The sequence below is a fragment of the Lissotriton helveticus genome, chromosome 6 (genome assembly GCF_964261635.1).
Source record: "Lissotriton helveticus chromosome 6, aLisHel1.1, whole genome shotgun sequence".
In the NCBI taxonomy this organism is placed as follows: domain Eukaryota; kingdom Metazoa; phylum Chordata; class Amphibia; order Caudata; family Salamandridae; genus Lissotriton; species Lissotriton helveticus.
In genome coordinates, this window is record NC_136067.1 from 1,053,059,740 (window position 1) to 1,053,082,955 (window position 23,216).

Below are 23,216 nucleotides of genomic sequence, written 5' to 3' on the forward strand. Positions count from 1 at the left end.
TCCAGGCAATACACCTGCACTCATAGAAACCCTCAAGCAGTACTGTTGCGCTAATTTTTCACTCTGGCAGTGTACATGCATTTATGCATTCACCCAGACACTACACACATACACATACTATGACCCAGGCACTATGAATGCACTCATGCAATCATTCAAACACTACTCTTACACTCAACCACTCACATAGGTCTTATGCATACAGTCATCCAACCCCTCTGCCACTAATTATGCCCATATCAAATCACACCAGCAGTATTCTTTTACTTATTCATTCACTTACGTATTATGCATGCACTCATCCACTTACTGAGATACTACTTATACACAACTCTAACATTGATCATACATACATTCTTACAAGCAATCACTTTCACTATATACAAATTTTCTATTTTTAACCAGTTTAATTGGTTCCTTTAGAACTTTTTTTTTGGGAACAATGTTTTCTTATTGTATTTTCTGAACTTTTTGTGTGTTTTTCATTAACGAAGAAACACAAGCAACAAAACAAAAATAAAAAAATTAACACTTATGTGCTCTGAGGAGAGTTTTGACAGTGTCAATGGAGGGCTCTCCAACACACAGAGTCGTGAAACATTTTCTGCAGTGGATGCCAGCATCCGCCATCTCTGGAACAATGAGACGTTGTGGAGTATTCAAACCACCCCTGCAGATGAGGATGATTGTGTTCCATCATCACTGGCAGCATCTTCCCTTCTTCGGAGCTCCACCTCTCGTGCAAGACGAGCATGGTGTATTGTTTCCAGATGTTTCTTCATTGAAGAAGTACTTCATGAGTACTTGTTCTCTAATCCTCTAGAGAGGACTTTGTGGTAAATTGTACAGGTCACCTTACGTGTGTTGACCTTCTTCTCACCTTCAGACACAGTAAAGAAAGCCCACACAATACTTTCCTCTTTCTTCTTCATTGGCTCCTTCACCTCTTCCATCTCCTCCTCCTGGTCTTCAGGGAACGCTGATGCCATTTTGCTTTTCAAAAATGAATACACCCCAAAAAATACAAAATTGACAGAGCCTACAAAACAGGTAGTCTGTAAGCAAGACACACCCAAAATGAAAGGCCTGTAAGAGGTTTTAGATCCACCTACCAACAAAATGAAAACCTCTTTACCCATAAGAAGCTTTTTTTCGATATGACATGAAGTCGCGTAGAGGTCGCGCACCCATCGCACATACGTCGCGTACCCATAAAATGTGCTAAATGTAATATAAAACATTCAATTACTATTAGGATATTGTGTTTCAAAGTATTTCAATGAAAAGTCTTTATACAAAACAGATATTTAAACTTGAAACATTCATATTTCATACTTTTGAAAATTCCGCCGGGGTCGCATCCCATACGAGATCCCGGAAATACGTGACGGCAGGATTGGCGACCCCTACTCGTCCCGTGCTCCATGGTGCAGCGTACATATAAATATGCTTTAAACATCTTAAAAATATTGCAAAAGAACACAAATACAAATTTTTAGGATTGATTAATAAACCTCTTTGTTAAAAAAAATATTATTTTGGTGTAAGTATGTAGTTTAAGATTACATTTGTGTAACGGACTAGCGCACCTAACGCGTAGATCCGCATCCGGTACGCGACATCATTGAGTCCACAAAAATCTGTTAGAAACATTTTAAAACAAATGTATAACTTCTTTATTACTATTTTTATGTACTCTGTAATAAACCTCTATGTCCAAAAATATATTCATTTGTTCTAAATGTTTTTTAGAGTGATATTCGTATAACGCAGCCACGCACTCACCTTGTAGGGTCACGTACAGTACGCAATACCACTGCGTCCACAAATATATGTTAAAAATGTTTTGAAACAAATTTATAATGTCTTTATTACTATTTTTATGTACTCGGTAATAAAGATCTACGTCCAAAAAATATATTAATTTGTTCTAAATATGTTTTTTAGAGTGATATTCGTATAACTGGTCTGCACACCCACTGTAGGGTCACATATGGTACGCAACCCTTTTAAAAAATATATATTTATATACAAAGAAGATAGTTATCATAGGAAAAGAACAAAACAAGTTTCACACTATTAAAAGCAATCATACAAAATTAATTTAGCAAAAAAACTTAAATCATATCACACTGTACAAAATCACAAACAAGAAAACAATGTTAACTCAAATAAATAACACTATGAATCAGTTGTGTTAATATATTTTTAGATACTGATTATAATTATTTTAGAACTTTATAAACATACTTAAAAACCAGACAAAAAAATAAAAAAATACATACAAACATCTTTTCAAAATAAAATGGTTTCAAAAATCTTAAAAATTAATTGAAAACACCATAGGTTTCGGGGACTTTATAGTTAGGAATTAGCATTTTTTTAACTTAGAAATTCAAATACCATAGGTTTCAGGGACATTATAATTAGGAATTAGCATTTTAAAAACCTTAGAAATTCATTGAAAAAACCATAGGGTTCAGGGAAGTTATAGTTAGGAATTAGCATTTAAAAACCCTTAGAAATTCACTCAAAAAACCATGGGTTTCAGAGACATTATAGTGAGGAAATCGCATTTCAAAAATCGTAGAAATTTACTGAAAAAAAGAGGTTTCAGTTATATTATAGTTAGGGTGACATTTTACTCATATAAAATCAGAGAAATTCAGCAGTTATAGTTGGTTAAGCTAACTATAACTCACGCCCCCTCAATACACTGTTGATGACGTCGCATATTACATCACATATATATAGTCAGTGACATCACTGATGACATCTCAAATGACATCACTGATGAATGATTTTGTAGCTCATAATGAATGGTGAATGATTTTGTAGTTCATAATGTAAAAGCAGTGAAAGGGTAAATTGGTAAGGCTTCTACCTTTTAACACTACTAACTACAAAGCGAGACATAAGGTTAAGGATGAACTGGAAGGAATTCATAAAGTTAATCCCCAGCCCCAGTTTGTGGGATGAATTTCAAGAGGAAAGGGAGGCTAGCCTGAATATCCTGCACCAGTTATTATTAAACAGAAGAAAGTGATGTTAAAGGGAGAAGGATCGGGGATTTACTAAATCAATTTAGTCTTGTAGTCATTAATGGAAGATGTAAAGGAGATCAACCCAGTAAGCCTACCTTCAACAATGGAAAAACGTCCTTACTGATTGACTACGCAATAATATCTATCAACAAATTCTTCCTAGGTGAGGATTTGGTCATAGGGAATTAGATGACAGTGATCATCAGTCACTCGTATTGATACTTAGAGCTTCATTACGATGTAAGGTGGACGCCGTGGTCACGGGACTGACTGACCTCCAGTCCGCGGTCCCAACACCGCCATTACAATGCGACTCCACATGGTGCGGTCACATATTCCATTTCACTAGGGGAACTAGTGCTGTGGCGGTAAACCGGCCGTGGCACAAGCTCCCATGGAGAAATGGGAGACTGTGTTAATCCATGCACTGTGTGGCAGGCACCAAAGGTGCCCTCCTGGCCCCCCACCAGAGCCTGCAGGACATGGGGCCCTGCTACAGGCCCCAAAGTCGCTTTCTGTAAGGAGTTTCATGTCAGAAATCCGGACATGAAAAGCCTGTCGGAAAGCAACATCATAATCCTCACGGAGTAAATACCGTACCTGGGGGATAATGAGTGGCCTCTGACTGGCCGACAAGCTCCTTGAGCCTGTCCAAAGCCAGTCGGTCCGACCCGCTTGTTTCAAATCCAACAGCCGTCATCAGAATAAGGCTGTCGGATTTGAAACAACCTAGAAAGTGAGTCGAAAGCCTCCAACCTGCAGTCGGAGGCATTCTGACTTGCATCGTAATAGGCGCCTTAGTTGGTTGGTCAGAAAGAGCGAGGTGGTGAAATTCATTGAATGTACGGTTTATGAATGGTCGTAGAATAATATGGCCTGTGAAAATGATTAATAAGGTAAAACAACTTGTGCAGAACCTTTCATTGCTTCATAGTGGAAACTGTGAGGAAAATATTTGGTTAGACAATGCAAAAATGATAAACGATATTCACCAATTCTCTGCTAAGTTCAGAAATATTAATATTAAGAAACAAATCACACAGGGTCAGAGTGCAAAAAATTTAAAGCAAAGAAAGCTTTATATAACAATATACAGGAGGCTTATGAAGTGCAACCTATGATCAGATATAGGCAGATCAAGGTATTCATGAGAGAGTACAGGAAGGAAATCAGAAAGATTGTTTGGGAAGAGAAGTCCTTATGGATGGAGGTCAGTTCAGCTGTCTTTTAGAAAGTATTGGGCAAAGCGAGAAGCGTTATAAACAAACAGGAAGCCTGCTCAGTTGATGAGGGACAGTGGGTCAAGTACATTACAGGCCTCTATGGTATTAAGAATGAAGGCATTAATGTAAAGCTGTTGCATAATGACTCGAACAGTTGCCTGAATGCCATGAGTTTCAGAATAGAGAATACAAATATCATCCCTTCTGTAAAGGAAATGACAACTATGACAATGAATTTGAAGAGTTCACAAGCCCAGGCACAAAATGGGTTGTCTGCTGGTATATTAAAGATGAATCCCGACCATTAGGCACAAGTATTGACACCCCTGTTCACTACTATAGCTCATGCAAATAGAATACCAGATTCCTGGAAGGGGAGTATTCGAATTCCAGTTTTTAAAAAAGGGTCCAGGGAAATGCCCAATAATCATAGATTGATAAGCTTCCTGGATATACCCAATAAAATGTATGCAAAACATCTGCTGCAGGCGAAAGAAACATGGGTTGAGATAGAAGATATTCTCCCGAAAGTTCAGCTGGGGTACAGAAGGAACCATTTAACCGTTGATGGCTGTTTTGCATTGAAAGTGCTAGTAGAGGATTATGCAACAATAAAAAATCTAGCAATTTATGTAGCGTAGATAGGTCTATCTACCGCTTTTGATACGATCAACCGAAGTAAACTCGAGGGCAAACTTACAAAGTGGAATATACCCCTGGGCTTACTGAAGTTAATCATACAATTACATGAGGTCTCTTGGACCCAAGTTGAACTGGGAAGCAATTGAGCCTTACAAAGTAAAATCTACACCTCAAATGGGCTGCAGCAAGGCTGTATATTGACTCCATTGCTTTTTTCTTTATGTATCTCAGATATTCCGGCGAACCCGATTCCCAAACACACATTTCCCCCAAAACTAGGAGAGGAGATTATTATGTTTATATTTCATGCATACAAAACTATTTTGCTAGCTTGCACTCCATTAGGCCTTCTGATGCAGCTTGATGCTTTTACAACGTATTGCTAAATTAATACCTAGTAATTAAAATAGCAAAAACTGAAATAATGATATTTTTGAAGTCAAGGATTGAGCAAGGCCATCTAAAATTGCGAATTAGAAACAATAAACTAGAGTTTGTAGAGTTTGTAAAATAGAACAAATACTTAATTTTAAGGGACATTTGGACCCGCAGGAGCAGAGGGCGAAGACAGTTGCTTGGTCGCTGAACAATCTGGACTTTGCAAAGGAATACAAGTCTCTTAAGGTACTAAAAGCAATCTATACACTAAATATTGTGAGTTTACTGCTCTATGGCTCTGACATTATGGCAGAAACTGATATAATACACCTTCAATCAGTAGAAATAGTAATCTGGAAACTTTAGCTCAACCTGCCAAATTATTCTATTAACAGTGCTCTTAGACTGGTATTATTAGGCATTGTTAACATCAATGTAAATATTAGCAGAGAATTTTAAATTATGGTGCAAAACTATGGTCATACTAAATGGGTTCATATAGATATTTGTTAAAATGCCAGTTGTAACTGAGCAACACAAACATTTGAACCTCAAATGTATGTAATGTTTTGCAGGCCCTAAATTTGTCTTCGGCTTTTACTTATAATGATCTGCAGCTGGGGAAAATATAAGATACAAAAATGTTAAAAGGTCATTTGTTGGGGGAGGAGCCAAGATGGCGGACGGGACGGACGTGTGAGCGCCCGGCTCCCCAAGCCGCCTGACTTCACATTGATATCCTGGAATCTATCCTTGCCTACACCGTGCTAAGATGAGGACACGAACGCGCTGATGACATTCGCGTTCATTTGAGATCTCCGCCGGCCGTTTTGGATGAAAACTCATGGAACTCGCCGATCACCGGGGCTGCCCATGAACCCTGTGCCGATTGCCGCCGCTGGACACTGCTGCTCGTGACCGGTGGGACGGGCTGTGGGGGTACCGGTGTTTGGGACTGCGTGCCGATTGCGGTGAATAGACGGAGTTTCTCCTGTCCTTTGTAGTGCGACTCCCGTTGGTTCAGGGGTGTGTGCTTGGGAGACTGGAGCCCTTCGTACTGTGCTTTCCACTTCTACGCTGCTCCTAACTTAGGCGGACTCCATCTTGCGGCGTCCTTTCAGCTGTGGACTGCCCGTACCCACGGGAGGCGAGGGGGCTCTCACTGTGCACAGCCCCCTGTACTGATAGCCTCGTGCCCTTCCGTGTTTGAACGATGGTTCTTTGACAACGGAGCCGCCCCCCTCCCTCCGGTGTGGACTCGCGGACGAGATGGTAATGGCGCCTGCCTTCCAGCATGGACAGAGGGCTGCTCCCCTATCCCCAGTTTGTGCGGACCTGCCTGCACTTGAGCCGGAGGCTGAACCGAATGCGTCACCGTCCAGAGAGGATCGGCTGGTGCTACGGAGTGACCTGACCTATGGTGATATCCTGGATGCCCTTGCAGACTTATGGGCAACATGGCGGCGCAATGCTCAAGAGCTGGGGGGGCAGATCGAGGAAGCTACGTTTTCCATACAGCGTCCGAGGTTGCCTGTCTCCCTGCTGCCTACGGACATTCCTACAATGGATACAATGTTGCGGCATGTGCGTACTGCTACAAAGTCTCCCCTTGCTCCGGGAACTGTGACTCTGCCAGAACAACTGCTATCAGAGCTCCGCTTATCGCCCCCCCAGTCGTTTGCCCCCTTCGAGGGTTTTGCCTCCGGAGCCTCCTTTCTACTTGGTTGGAGTGAGTGTCATCCTGCATGGCAGGGGGGGTTCGTCATTTTGGCCGCTGAATTTGTTGGTGACTGGGGACATTCGTCTTCTTCTCTTCTATTCCTTCCATGTCGAGAGTGGCCATCTTGCTCCTTTGTTCTGCCTGCGCTGTATCCGTGGCGATGGTCATGCTTGGAGAGGTTTCATCGTTCTGGCCAGGGTTGAAGGTGCTCCTCGCCTCGGCTTTGCTTGACCGGCTGGCGGAGACCTGGACTGTACTGTATTTTACTATGCTGACTGTGTTGCATGTGCAGCTTTTCCCCATTTGAGATTGCGATTACTAAATTCTGTTGTGTTTCTTGTCGATGGGGAGGCGGTTCTGTACGGGCCCGGGGTGCTGCGTGTGACTGCTTTTTACATATAAGAGCTGGCTTTGTCTTGCACCCGCGATCTGGCCAGGGTTAGACTGATTCATAAAGCTATGGCTTCCCGGGTGGGCTGGACAGGGATTGGAACTGCTTCGTTTATGCTGTGAGCACACATCGCGAAATGACTTTTTCCATCTATGTTACTGTTGCAATTTATTATAGCACTGCTGCTTTCGTAGTAGGAGATTTTTGGTGTGTGGCAGCTGTGGATGGCCGAGGGTCCCGGGCGCTCTGAAGTTAAGTGGGCTCCTCCCCACCTTCTTTTGTTTCCTTTCTCTTTTGGGAGTGGTAGAATAGCTTGTTCTTTTCTTCCTCCCGATACTTCAAGAGTGAAAATCTTTCTTTTCTTTCTTTTCTTTCTTTCTTTTCTATTCTTGGTCTGTATTTCGGGTTTCTTTACTGGGCGACAGGCACTTTGCCGGGGGGGGGGTAGGCCGTAGCCTCCGGATTGTTGTAGGGTGGGGGGGTAGATTTATTTTTCCCTTTTTAGTTTCTATGGGCCTTATTTTTCTAATTTCTGCGCTTTCTTGTTCTGGTTTCTGTTCTGGGTCTGCAATAGGGGTTAGTGGGGAGTGGGTGGCGCTGAGGGTGGTACGTGAATGCGGACTGCAGCTCCTGTTGTTTTGTATGGTACTGCCGTATTGACGGGGTGTTCTTACTAATGTTGTTCTTATTGATGCTGCCTGCTCATGTCGTGAAGCTAATGTCCGGACTCAGTTCTTCTTGTTTCTATTCTTTATTGAGTTATATTTCGATCAAAAACTTTCAAATTTAACCTTCCATGCTCCTTCTCCTCGGCGACATAACTCCATTCAGTGTAACTGCTACTAATTGCTGCTATCTTGCCTGATGCCGCTGAGGAGCCGCATTGCTCACACTTGTGCTTAAAGTCTTGTGGCCGGCCTGATGGTTGTAGGCCCGTATTTGTTGTCTTTTTCATGCACAATAAAGGTTTTAAAAAAAAAAAAAAAGGTCATTTGTTGCAAGTGGTTATAACGATTGTAGGAAGAGACCACAGCTTGTACATTTAATACACAATGAATTTAAAGACAAGTCCCAAAAGAATCTGAAGATATAAAAGCACAAAATGGCCAGCGTTGGATATTGAAGCCGAGAATAGGACAAGTTCCGTCATTTACAAAGTGGAATTGGAATTCCATCATACATTATCAAATAGAGAATCTAAGTCCATGTTGCGCACAGTGTACTTTAACACTGTCATATTTAAATTGTTTGTAGTGCTGAAAGGAAGAACAAGTATCACTCATTTTTAGAGAGCTCCAGATTCAGCATTCTCAAGACCTATTACCTCTAATTTTAAAATGCAGCAATATTAAACTGTGCTCAAGGGTTGGCAAATATTTTGAGATGGTAGAAAATTGGTTGAGCAAAGATATGAATTTTTATTGATTGTATTTTTTTTGGGATTTTAATTTATTTTATTGGTTTTAACAGCAAATGCATGCATTACAAAGCAGTGTGGAAGCCACAGGAGTGCATGATCAACAAGCTGGGCAGTCCATTTCAAATAACTTGACATACCGCCTCCAGAGTTCATAGATCCCCGGCGGCAACTGTGCTTGGAGTCCCTTCCAAAGGTAGTGGCATGGAGCAAAGATCTGCCATATAGCCTGATTAACAAAAACAACAATAAAAAGGTGAACCGGACCCACCCCCTCCCCCAAGCCTCCCCCCTCCCCAACCAGTGTGTTGGATCAAATGAATGTAGAGCATAGCGTTCCCAGAATTCTCAACGTGTTCCTTTTTCAGACTCTGGAAGACCATTTCCGCGGCTGTCAGGCGCAATAGATGGAGATATGTAGGACATGTGATCTCTTTGAACTCTTGGGAAAGGAGCGCCAGCAGTGGCTGTCAGACTGTGCGAAATGTTGCCGCAGTTTGTGTGAGTGTGGCTTGAATACGCTCCATTCCCAATGTGAACCAAAGTCTATGGAGCCAGCCCTTGTGGGTGGGTCTAGTGGTCGTCCCCCAGAGGGATAGGATGTGTTGGGAAGCCGCCTGTATAGCAAGACCCATTTGGCGACCCCTCACAGATTTCAGAGGGAAGGTAAGTGCATTCGGGAGGCCGAGGATGGTGTAGGCAGGGAATCTTGGAATCTCAGTGTCCAACGCGCTATCTATCTCATTAAGTACAGCTGTCCAATACTCCATAACCACTGTGCATTCCCAAAGTAAGTGTGTCAGGGTATCTTTTTCCCCACAGCCTCTCCAGCAGGACGCGCTTCGGCTCGGATTGCCTCTGTTGAGCCTCACATGGGTGAGGTACCAGTACACAGCCAGTTTCATCGCCATCTCCCGGCCCGCTGCATTCCGTGCCGTGTGGTTGGCACTGTAGTAAATCGAGTTCCATTCCCGAGTCGACAGAGTCCTCCCTAATTCCCCCCCCCCCCATCGTCTCTGCCCCGCGGAGTGATGTGTCTCGGGAGGTGGGGTGAGCAGTTTATATAAATCTGTGATAAGGTCTCTATCCGATTCTTTCGTGACCAGCCATCTTTCGAACTCAGTCATATGCCTGCTAGCAAATGGGGCTTGTTCAGGTTGTGTGAGCCAGTTCCTGAGTTGAAAGTACTGATTAAGCTGTGGCGAGACAATATCATTTCTCCGGATTTCCCCGGGCCAACTCCAAGAGGGGAATGAAGCCCTGCACATCGAAGAGGTGGCCCGCCGATCTAAAGCTGGAGCTACGCCATTGTGGGAATGCTCGGGGATCAGTGCCAGGCAGGAACTCTGGGTTGTCCAAGAGAGGGGTGAGCGGGGAGGGGAAAGTGGTAAGAGCACGCTTGACAGCAACCGTATCCCATACTCTCAAAATGGTGCGGGTGATGGGGGAATGCTGGAGGTAACGTGGCCTGTGAGCGCGACGAAGGAACGGTATTTTCCACAGGGATGTTTGAGCCATGGCCCTGTCTTGGAAGAGCCACCTCTTCTCTGACTCAGGTCTATACCACTCCACCAAGTATTGCAGTTGCGCTGCCTGAAAATATTGTTGAAGATTGGGAATCCCCAGGCCCCCTTCGCCCATCTCCCGGTATGCTAGTTGCTTGTGTAAGCGTGGTCTCTCCCCCCCATATAAAGTGGTGGAGAGCCTTTTGTAGAGTCGCAATGGACCCGGCCGGTGGGGACACTGGAATAGTTTAAAAGACGTAAAGAATCTTGGAGAGGGCCGACATTTTCACCGCCGCAATCCTCCCTAGCAAGGAGAGCGGTTGCTTGGACCAGCGAGTCAGATCCTTTTGAATCTGCGACGTGAGAGTAGCATAGTTCAGTGCAATCGTCCGATCGACGGAGGGAGCAAGGGTGATACCCAGATATGGAAGCTGTGGGCAGGCCGTGCGTTCTTACCCAGCGGCAGGATCAAGGACTTCCCTCTGTTCATCCGGAAGCCCGACACCTTCCCAAAGGAGTCTACCTCGTCCAGAAATGCTGGCACTGAGCTCTCGGGGTGATCGAGAGCCGCCAAAATGTCATCAGCATACAAGCCTATAGAGTGTGGCTCCCCACCGAAAGTTATGCCTCGAATGTTAGGGTTGTCACGCACTTTCTGTGCCAATGGTTCGACATAAAGCGCGAACAGGAGAGGGGAAAGGGGACACCCCTGTCTGGTACCGCGTTGGATTTCAAAGGGGTTAGAGCGCAAGCCACCCAGGCGAAACCGCGCCAGAGGATGATGGTAACAGCTCGCCACCCAGGCCTGGAAACGCTCCCCTACCCCAAAATGTGTCAGGACCTTTTGTAAGAAACCCCAATCAACCCGGTCAAACACTTTTTCAGCGTCAATGGCTAATAAGACCAAGTCCGATTTCTGGAAGTGAGTTTTATCAATCAAGTGTAGGAATCGCTTTGTATTGTCACTACATTGTCTACCTGGGACAAAGCCCAATTGATCCGGCTCTATAATCCCGGGTAAACAAGGTCCAAGTCGCGTGGCCAACATCCCTGTAAACAACTTAAGGTCAAGGTTAAGCAGAGAAATTGGTCGGAACGCCAAGCATTGCGTGGCATCCTTGCCCGGTTTGGGCAGCACCACGATCTCCGCTTCCAACATGTCGGCTGGGATGGAACCGGGGCCTTGAAAGGAATTAAAAAGCTTTGTGAGTATTGGGGCAAGCAACAAACAGAAAGATTTATAAAAACCAGCGGAGAAACCGTCCGGGCCCGGCGACTTAAGGGGTTTGAGGCGGGATATGGCCGCGACCACCTCATCGAGTCGGATTGGGGCATCCAGGGCGTTCAAATTTGCTGAGTTCAGCAGCGTAGTAGCGACGTCCCTCAGATAGGTGTCGGTGTCTGCCCCCACACCGTGTCCGTCTGATACAGTGAGGCATAATCATTTCTGAATGTTTCCGCTATCTGCGCTTCATCTCGTACTTCATCCCCATCCCCGTTATGTACGATTAGGATTTTCGAGCGCTGGACCTTCGCCCGTAGTGCGCTTGCAAGAAGGCGACCAGTTTTGTTCCCCCCAACATAATAAGTATGTCGCAGACAGAGAGCCGCATATTCGGCCCTATCGGTATCCAGACCTGCCAGCTGAGCCCTGGCCGCTTTTAATAGCTTCCAGACCCTGGGCGCCCCTGTGTGACCATGAACCCGCTCTAGCTCTACAACCTGGGCTGTTAGGGCCTCCCGCTTTACTTTACGTTCCTTAGACTCCGCCGCTGCCACCGCAATAAGTTCGCCCCGAACCACCGCCTTCAATGCTCCCCATAGTGCCGACACTGGCGTTACAGGACTATCATTGATCGCTAAATAGTCAGTGATGCACTTTCATAGTTGCTGGGCCACTTCTGTGCGCTGCAGGAGGGGTTGCCGTAGCCTCCACCTACCTGGGGGCCTCCCGACAGTAGGGACTCTAAGCGTAAGATTCACAGCGTCATGGTCAAAGATGGCTGCCGGGGTGATGCTCACATCGGCTACCCGGGCCTCCAACTCGGAGGAACCTATAAAATGGTCTAATCTGGCATAAGAGCGATGTACATGAGAGTAGAAAGTGTACTGTGAGGCGCCTGGGTGTTTAGCCCTCCACATATCCACCAGCCCCCTCTGCAGTAGCCATTCCTTACTTGCCCCTGAGACAGCGCCTGTACCACCATATCTGTGCCCCGATCTATCCTTGTCAGTCTCCATCACTAAATTAAGGTCCCCCCCCCAGGAGTAGAAGGGGGTCCGAGGAGCGCAGTACCTTCGAAAGGGCATTTCTCAGGAAAGGCTCATGCCCCGTGTTCGGTACATATAGGGACCCAACCGTTATCTGCTGACCGCCCACCGCAAAGCTATGTGCTAGCAATCTACCATTAATCTCTCCCATCTTGTCCCTGACCTGTCCATGGAAGTGTTTGGCCACTAGAATCGCTACCCCTGCTTTTTTCTCTGGCATTGAGGAAAAGAATTGTTGGGGGAATGCTCGGGACCGTAACCTGTGCCAATCTTTAGAAAGTAAATGTGTTTCCTGAAGCAAACAAATCTCGGCCCCGGAATTCTCGAGATATGATAACACTGCCCTCCGCTTAATGGGGTTGTTCAGGCCTTTCACATTGAGTGTTAGAATTTTTAAAGTAGTTTCTGCCATCATGGAATCAGTGGATAGTGTTTGCTAAGGAAACCTGGTGACATTCTGTCCAGCCACATTTTCGAGCCCTGCCCCTTCCGACACACTGGTTCCCACCCGGTACCCCCCCCCCCACGAACTCCCGTGTCGACACCCAGCACCCCCCTGCCCTGACCTCCTACCGCCTCCCGTGGAACCACCCCTCCCAACCTCCCTCCCGACCCCTTCCCAAGGCCCCCTCCCCCAACACCCCAGTCCCTTCCACCTCCCGCCCTAACCCCAACAAACAACTCCCCAAATGGGTTCATAGTCCTAGGCCAGTTAACACCAAGTTCTGGCCTGTGGTAACGTTGTGTGAAGGAGCAAGTGGTTGTGGCGACCCGTTCGGCCCCCCGCCAGACCCGCTAGATCAAAGTACAAGGAAAGCCCTCATCTCTGTTAGGTCAATTCAATGCCGCTGTGTCCTTAGACACTTCCTGAATGGCCGAGGCCTGTTCCTGCGCCGCAGTGGCTGGATCCGGTTTTAAGTTGACCTTGGGCGAACGTCTGTGGCCCACTCGTTGCCACCCATCTCGCGAGGGCCGCGGCGATTTCTCTTGCGAAGATCGCGGGGAGTCTTCCTGTGGTTGGGATTCCTCGGGAGGGTCGATGCCCAGAAGGGCACACGTGTCTTGCAGGGATCTGAGTTGGTGCAGTGACCCTTTCCATTTAAAGATCAGCCTAAAGGGGTGGCCCAACGAGTAGGGGACTCCCTTGTCACGCAGGAACGTCGTGGCCACCTTAAAGGCCTTCCTCTTATATAGGGTGATGGCTGAGAGGTCCTGATACAATGCCACCTTGTATCCCTGGTATTGGAGAGGTTGTTTCTGACGCGCCTCGCGAAGGATCCTCTCTTTCAAGGGAAAGTCAGGCAGGAAGGCCAGGATGTCAGGAGGGGGGGGGGGGGCAGGTGCCCGGCGCACCAAGCCTACCCTGTGCGCCCTGTCTATGCGGATTCCAAAGTCGTTGGTTCCCCCCAGAATCTCCCGGAACATTCCCTGCAAAAAACTTGTGACATTGTCCCCTTCTGCTTTGGATGGAATGCCGCGGATCATAATGTTGTTCCTCCGAGAGCGATTATCGAGGTCTTCCACGTGCGCTTGAAGGTCAACTTGCTGTTTTTTGAGGCAGATAACTTCTTGCTGAAGCTGTTCCGCTTCTAGCCTGTTCCGCCTCCTCCACCGCTGCCACCCGTTCACCCAATCCATCTACATCGCAACGCAACTCGCAGTGCTCTCCGGCCATTTCCTGTTTTAGCGCCTGAAAGTCCCCGCGCAGGGAGTTAAATAGAGTTTCAAGGAATGATTTTGTGATAGGCATCTCCTCTTCCCCCAGCCCCGTGGTCTCCTTCGCCGCTGTCGGGGATATGGGTGGGGGACTCTTCTCTCCCTTAGGGGTGCCTTTGACCAGCATTTTCGTTATGGTGCGCCCGCCTCTGCGCCCTGTATTGGCCATGTTTCGCTGTCTACTACCACCTCTGTGTCGCCCCCACAGTCTGCTCTTAAGGTGGGTGCGCAGTCCCTCAGCCCGCTCACCTCCTCTGTACACAAGCCTCCTGTGCACCCTTATGTCGACTTCTTCACGGGCTGGGCACCTCGAGATCTCAACCCGTACCCCCTGGGTCTCAGATCTCCAGGGACTCCCACCTGCCAGGTGGGGCACTCACAGCCAGAGCGGGGGGGTCTAGGCAAGCTCTTCCTCGAGGTCTCGCGATCTAGGCCGTGCAGCCACAGAAGCCTCGCAGGCCGAGTCAAAAGTGGTGCCTGATGAGCCTTCCACTAGTATCATCAACTCTCTCATAGGTCCCAGGTGGGTCGTAATGGGCTCCCGGTGGCTCCAACCGCCCCTTCACTCCTCACCCTGCAGACAGCAGAGCCAATTCACCAGGCAGGGGCTGCCGCTGGGCGCAGAGGGGGAGCGCTCCCAGCCGATCTCTCCACCGCCTTGAGTCGGGGCAGATCCTCCGGCTCGGCGGCCTTGTCCAATCTTGCGCCCCCGAAGGCCTGAACCGTGTGGGTAGAGTGGTGCGCTGTCGCTATGGGGGGCCAAGCTGTGCGTGCTCACTGCCAATCAATCCTAGGCGCGCTTTGTGGCTTGTCGTGCAGGCCGCAGAGCCGCAGTCTGGATTTTGGCATCTACCCCTGACCCCCTGTCGGGTTCACAGCGTCTCTTGCCGCCAGCATCCGCTCACACCTCCACCGCAGCCCAGAGCTCCTCACCTCCGCCCTGTTGTGGGCTCGCGATCACCAATACTGGCCAGTAGTGCTGTGGGGAGGGCCGAAGCCCACCCCCGGTTGGTAGGCCCGGAAGCCGGGGCCTCAGTTTTCGAGGTGCCTGTGCAGGATCTCACCTCCTCCGCCGGTCGCCTCGCGTCCTCCGCCGCCGCCGCACCTGCTAGACCCTCGCACCTCCATCAGTGCCAATGCCGTGGTCTCGCGCGTACCTTCGCTCCAGATGGACGGCCGCCCTCCACTGTTGAACTCGAGGCCCGGCGGCAGCTTAGGCTCGATCAACCGCCTCTCTCCTCTCCATCCTACTGCGCCGCCATATTACAGTGTGCCGGCCTGGTTCGCCGCTCTGGCCGTGCAGCGATTCTCCTCGACCCGGACAGCCTGCAAGCCGCTCGCCCCTACTCTTGGTCGTTTGTGGCTCAAATCCCTGCCAGGCTGGGGTGATACTGCGATGTTAGGGCCGGTACAGGGGACCAGGAGAGGGGAGACTCAGGATCTAGGTACCGCTCAGGTCGCCATCTTGGCCACGCCCCTTGATTGTATTTTTTAAACATGAGGCTGTTTTTGCTGTTTTTACGTGCTGGATGAAGTCAGACAGGATTCTGAATATTTACTTATTTTACCTATAATATGCATTAGATGATTTTCTCATTATGGTAAGCCAAATGTAGTTTGACGGAGATGACGGATGGATATTTTGAATAATTCTAAAACAATTTCTTCAATATAATAGTTTTTATTTGTTGTATTAAGAATGTATACGTAGTGTTTGTGAGCCCCGTTATGCTCCATTCACACAAACAAATAAAAATAGCACTGACTTTGGTCTCCGTGTTTTCCAGATTTCATTGTTGATCTGTTTTTAAAGTCTTTAAATACTGGAAGTAAACTAGTGGGTTACCCTGTTTTAACAAGAGTCTAAATAGCATATTCCCAAAACATTCCCGCTCAGTTTATGTTTCCTTAGGAAAAAATAAAAATGGCTTTAAGAGTATTTATGGAGTGGGTCTATTTCAGTGTAGTGCCACTTGGGGTTCTACAGTGGCTATTATGGTGTAAGGAAGAAGACATTGCAGATCACCTTTGAACTCGTAAAGAGCCAATGCAAGTGCCGGGTGTTGCTGCAGCAGCAGGGTGGTTTGCAAAGTTTATTGCAGCTAATTCTTTGGAGTTTTCGATCACCTGCAGACAAAAGTTGAGTGGTTATATTACAAAAACCTTCACTGCTGCAAAAAAAAAACTGGCGAGTTCATTTGTACCATTTAGTTGCTTCTCTAACAAAGGACCGAGAAAATAGTATTTGCATCGGGGCAAACATTGTAAACTCTGACTTCACACTATTTTGGCTTTGTTTACATAACAGGAAGGGGAGAAATGCACTTTTCTCAACTTATCAATGAAAAACATGGGATCAAGGTTTAATCAAAATTATTCTGTTTATATAGAAACAAAAATGTACTTCAGAAATTTCATTGACCAGAATCTCTTTTCTAAACAATATATTCTACAGTTGAATCAAATGTCTTTATTTTTGCTCTGCTGTAAAAAAAATTCTCATGTGTGGGCTGAGAAATAGTTTGGCAGCACTACTGGCTGTAACACAAACAGCAAAAAATGCAGCTACCAAGTTTATGGGCTGTTATATTGTGGAAGAGCAATGTAGATGGAATTTTTCTAGTAAAAAGATAATCATAAATAGTCATTCATATACTGGTCTGACATTTGGAGGAATACATGGTATGACCTTATTCAAAAACCATAGGAAAACTCTGATAATGGAACTTTGGAAATAAACTTAGGGGAGCCAATGAGCAAAGAATTTTCAGAAGACAGTGAATCTGTGAATTAATTCTTAACTAATAAAATATCATCAGGATTTTCAACATCGCTCCATAATGCAGTGGTCACCTCTACTAATACAATAGAAAAACTGCAGTCTACAGACCTGTGGGACTAGTAGTACATTCCCATCTCTCAGAGTGCTGTTTGTTCATAGAATACGCGTCTTCAGATACAACGTTCAATGGTCCTTCCTGTGTCATAACTGAAGTCCCTGTAAGAAAAAACACAATTACTTGAAAATACAAAGCATCAGCATTAATAAGAAATGTAAATCCTTTCACTTCAACATGCACTCCTTCTGTAGAGGCTGGGCTATCTATTAGAACCTTTGCATGAATGAGAAAGCACAGCTCAAACTTCACCAATATCAATTTGGTAAAAGTTATAATAGATCAGGCCATAGCTAGTAGAAACGTGTTTACCATTAGTGGTAGAAAAGAACAGACAGATCTGATGAGTATCAAAAAGTGGCAAGCGGAAAAATTACCATGAAACTCTTAAAAATTAATCCATATGGTATATCAAGCGCATCTGCGACAACCCCGTACTAGTATGAACAAACCATAGTCCACTGCCATCAGGAATTGACCTTTAGAACATATGCATTTTATCTTTATAATGCTTTTCGCTGTGTACTGTGTGTTACTATAAGGACTCAAATAAATACATAAATAAGCAGGTAGAGGGAAGGTGGAAATCTGACATTGTAATCCTGCTTGATAATATATGCATCTTACCTGAACCTGGTCCTGAGAGACTTTCACAACCTTCTATGTTGTGAAGATCCCACGCTTTCACCTCTAATTCACCACTGACAAATGGATATCCTGTAGAGCAAAAAAAAGGGTAACCATTTTATGTTAAAAAAAAATTAAGCATCTTATGCTGGAACCCATACCATCCCATGGCCCAGTTTGGGTGGTTCAGTAGACTAATGCATGCACAGCAGAAACCTTTATTTGAGCACTTGGCCACAGGTTCAAGCTCCTGCGGGTCCACTCAGCAGCTTTTGTTCTCTCTGAAGCAAAAAAAGAATGAATACAAGTTGGACAGCAATATATCCCTGTTGGTGCCAAAATGCCCCCAGAGGTGATCTTGGGCATGACAAACTTTTGTTTACTGTGTACTCCAAGCACACATTGTTTTGCTTATTTTTTTTAACTGGTGGGAGATTATCGGACTAGATAAGAAAATGTACACTGGTTTGGACAACAGCTCTTTCGAACAGTTCTGCTGTGTGTGTAACAGTGACAGGAGTTTGCATGACAATAAGTGCAACAATGCGAGAATGAATACAGATTGGGCAAAAACTATCTGAAACTCATTGCTTAGAGTTCATTTTACATTTGTAACACAGATTGAAACAGAAAAACTACTAGTCCATGAACAATTATCTTTGTAAAAAAAAAAAGTTCTGTGGTCCTTTTGTAATAAGAAACAGCTAATTTTATTGCCCTCACATTTTAACAAGCATTGGCAACACCAATAGGTTGCAGCACTCAGAGATATATAGGTGCTGGCAATATCAATGTTTGTTAGCCATGTTGAATAGCAGTAGCAGTAGCATCTCAACTTTTATAGTAGGCAATGAGAGGGTCTTTCAGAAATCACCAACACTTCCTTTTATTCCACTTACTCTGTTTCTTTAAGCCAGAAAGGTAGCTCAGTGGTCTGAGATGATACTCCAAAGATGTGCTTTGAACCTCTAGGTGATTTAAAAGGAGAACAACTCGGTGCTCAACAGGTTCCCAGGTCCAGGTGCATAGTACCTGAGTGTCTACGTACAGCACTAGATTTGCTGAGTCCTGCGTGAATAGAAATCTGCTTTCAATGGGAACGGCCTCTTTCATGCAGGGATTTAGCTGCATTGCAGTCTGCAAAGGCCTTCTGCATAGGTACCCGGGCAGGGTCATAGCTTCTTTGGGGGTGTTACACTCCCCAAAAATGTATTCTGTAGTAAATAGTTGGGTACAGATGTTTTCAGTTGGGTATGGTGAGGTATTTGTCGGATTTCACTGAGGATTTTTACATGCCCACACTGACAAAAAAAACACTCTCTTTCTCAGTCAGTTTCTCTTGTCTCGGCCTTAAAACTTGGTCAGTTTGAAAACTATTGTGTTTTAAGTACTCCTAACAATCCATGCTCCTTCCTCTTTCAAATGCCTCTCAAGTTTGCCTTGTGTCCTGCTTCTCTTAATGTACTTTAACAAGATATGCAAGCATGATTGTTGAGAAATCTAAAGCTTACACCCCCTCCAATCTTATTGACCAAGCTACGCCCCTTTACCCAGACGAGCTTGACCTTAGTCAATGCACTGAAAAGGTGTGACCCATACATTAATTCATGCCACGACAATTCTGCGGAGGTGTCTGCCGGAGAATGGAGCACTAATATGGCCTGCATGACTCCATTTGTGTTTACAGTTGACACCTTCTGTGCACAGAGGATATGGATGTGTCAAATTGTGATAATGCAAGGCTGTTATCTACAAACAGCACTGCCAGTAAGATGTTAGCACAGAAGCGATAGGCTCATAAGCAGAATGATCAAGAGTCCATATTGCCCACGGCCAAGCAGGTCAGTAGCTCTACGAGACCGGGCCGGTCTTTGCATTCTGGGACTTGTAATCCTGTCAATCCCATTATACTTTCAGAAGCACAGCTGCCAGAATGCAACAAGGTGGGAAGAAGAGCACCATGGACAAGGGTGGGAGGGATAAGAGGCGACATCGCCAAAAATGAACAACAGGGGTCGGGCTAGGTGAGCAACACAACTATGAAGAACACAGAGGGCGGATGGAGAGAAGGTAAAATAGTGCTATGACGTGGCCAGTGGTGTCTGCCCCATAGCGTTTTTTTTGTTTTGTTATGGTGGTTGGGGACCAATACGACAACGAGAGTTAGCGGCAACACGGAAAATGAGTGGGAGGGACCAAGCAAACAGACATTGTGAGGGAGCAGAGAGACAGATGAAAAGATAGTGTTTATGTCTTTAAATAATATAACAGCATAACATATGCTCTGAGAACGGATGCTGTCAAGTCATGTCAATTAGACTTTATTTCGATTGTCATAATCATTAAATACATCATACATAAACAGATAAAGGGACTAAAAAATTCATGATATAAAAATAATTTGATGAATTCATATCAATAAAACTTTGGCAGAATATATCACAAAGATAAAGCACCTAATATTAAAATTGGTTAAAAATAAATAGATATCAGTTTACATAAAACCACAAGTGTACACCATAAACAGAATTATCACAGTTTTGGCAACAGTATTTAGCCCGATGACTAATAAAGGAACAATGCTGACACGTTATTTGGGTAGGGGATTCACATACTTAGACAAAATGATGGGACGACCATAAGAAAATTGAATGCTAAAAAATATTAATACAATTTGGCTCCACTATGGTGCCCTCATCATTTTTGCTCGAATAACCCACAGTACTAACTATTGTTTTCACCATTATAGGTGGCACTCAAAGCCTCAACATTCTTTGATTCTGGGCAAATCACATAATCTCTACGTGCCTAAAATCTAATGTGTCCATCTGTAATGCAATTGGTGCTCATGTAAAGCGCTCTGATACCTTCAGGTCGAGTATGCGCTATATAAAACTGTGGGGAAAAAAAGAATGATGGGGTAAACACTTACAGGTTTAAGAGGCAGGGGAGTGAATAGATGCACTCTGTAGAGTGTTTACACAAAAAAAACATAAGCACACCAGTGAAATAAAATAAATAAAACAGCACTCGGATGTGAGGGCGATCTGGCTGGAGTTGCGATGGGACAGGTGGGAGGGGAAAAGATGCAATAGGAGATGGTGGACTAAGTGCGCTCTAGTGTGGAGTGCTCAAACACAAAGAAAAAAGTAGCAGATTGACATTGCTCTCATTTAGTGCGGTCTATGCTCTGGAGGGGGGCTAAACTCAAGAAGAGGCATGACGTATGCATCCCATGGGCAAATGGGAACACAGGATATGAGAGGGATGATGGAACGAGCCAATGGTTGGCCTATGGAGGGTTGAAGCCCATAGTTTGAACACAACACGTCTCTTCAAGACAGTACATGCGCTATGTAGCCGAGACCTACAAATGATGACAATGGTTCTGTTCCATTATTACTGTTAAAGGGGTTAACAGTAACATATTTGTTACAGCATTTAGAGGTACCAAAACTGCATTAGGTAGAACCTTATAGAACGTTATTAAAAGAAGTTACTATTTACCAATAGTCAGTCAAGAAACTTTATTCGGTCAATTTGACCATCAAAGTGCAAAAGATACAAAGTAGTGGGTTCACCAATACATACAATGTCCAACAATATTTCTGTACACAATGTTAACTGACAGTGAACAGGATAGCGTCATCATACAAGATTTAAAAAAAAAAAAAATTAGAAAAGATGGATTAAAAGAGAAGGTGGTCAAAAACGTATCAAAGTGAGCATCCCACACTCAATGGAACCCATACTAAATTTTACATAAAAATGGGATATACTATATATAAACATTGTTAAAAAGGTGCGGCTAATAACTTCTTGAGCACAGTTTCCACATTATGGCTAAATAGCACCTTAAAATAAAATCAACTAATCTTACAAATATCGTAATAAGAAAAATCCTCATAAAAATGGAATAAAATCTTCGCAAAAGTGAACTCCCAAATAAATACTCTCAAGCGTAAATCTTCACAAAGAGGTGGAGACGGAAGAAAGTGCTAGTGCGTGTAGTGCAAGGGTACCTTTATGCATATTTGTTACATAACCGGTGCAGACACCGATTGCAATATTTAACCCCAATAGAGGAGAAGCAAATGGTCAAATGGATAGGGCATAATGCATAGATTAAAAAAACCGCAACATTTCCCTATTACTAAAAGGCCATGAAAGTTTATATACATATAGTTCGAGTACACAATCATGATACCGTATTATCTGGTACTGGTGCTATTTGTATATCGTGCCCTAACTGTGCATGTTAACTAGTGGGGCCAGATATAGTTAAAGAGCTATAATGAATGGTTTAGCCATTCTTCGATCTGAGTCTCTTGATAAGCCACATTTTCCCCAGAAATTTGGCTACTGCACATGCTAGTAATGGCCTGGAGTCTGTTTTTAGGATACGTAGCTCCTCTTGATGACATCGAGTACCTATCTGCCTGCAAACAGGGGCTAACCACTTAACCCTCTGGAGGTTATACAATGGGCATGAAAAGAAAACATGGTTGATAGTCTTGAGTCCCAAATCTGAACTGTATGTATAGCTTCCTATCGCTCGGTATGGTGATAAACTCCATATACTGCTCATACATACTAAGTAGCTTTAATTCTAGAAATTCTGTTGTAAGGCGGCCCCCTGTTATTGCCACATTTCTCTGATCTACCCAATTCCAGTAGCAGGTCTTAACGCATTCTCTACTGATCACCAATATGTAAATATGGTGATAATAGAATCAATTCAATTAGCTCCTTTTTTTACTAAATCTTTAATGAATGTGAAGTGGGAAAGGTTCCACATTATGGCACTCTAAGTGCCTTCAGAATGACAGTGCAAAATTGGTAGCAGCAATAAAACTCCAAAAAGCAAGAGACAGGGACTTCCTGGACTCCCCATTCACGAATGACGAGGTGGCACAGGCCATCAGAGGGGTGCACTCTGGGAAGGCCTCTGGCCCTAATGGGCTCCCCATAGACCTCTATAAAGTAAATGCAAATAAATTGGCTCCCATCCTTAGACATATGTTCATCGAGAGTAGAGAGAGGGGTCGGCTTCCATACGATCAGCGAGTCACTAATATTGTAGTCATACACAAGGAAGGCAAACCAATGCAGAACCGAAGGTTTTAGAAAAATCGCTCGCGACTCAACTGGTTAAGGTAATTACGACACTGATCCATCCGGATCAGTCCGGCTTCATGCCCCGCCGCAATACTGCCCTTAACTTGCGCAGGTTGCATGGGATACCGGGTAGTGCATCGAAAACACACGAGCCGACAGTTCTATTATCATTAGATGCCACCATGGCCTTTGATAGAGTTGAGTGGCCTTATCTCTTTGCCGTCTTGAGTAAATTGGGCATTGGTCCGGAGTTTGCGAATTGGGCCT

The 23,216-nt window shown here is 45.0% G+C and overlaps 1 protein-coding gene across 1 annotated transcript in view; it reads right to left on the reverse strand.

Moving 5' to 3' along the window:
* The window catches only part of LOC144762609 (uncharacterized), a 265,230-nt gene that overhangs the window by 96,712 nt on the left and 145,302 nt on the right, over positions 1 to 23,216 (reverse strand). Inside the window, exons 9-10 of the mRNA XM_078647837.1 lie at positions 17,832 to 17,921; positions 17,198 to 17,305 (exon numbers count right to left, since the gene is read on the reverse strand). Coding sequence (XP_078503963.1) covers positions 17,198 to 17,305; positions 17,832 to 17,921 — 198 coding nt within the window. The remainder of the gene's footprint in view (positions 1 to 17,197; positions 17,306 to 17,831; positions 17,922 to 23,216) is intronic.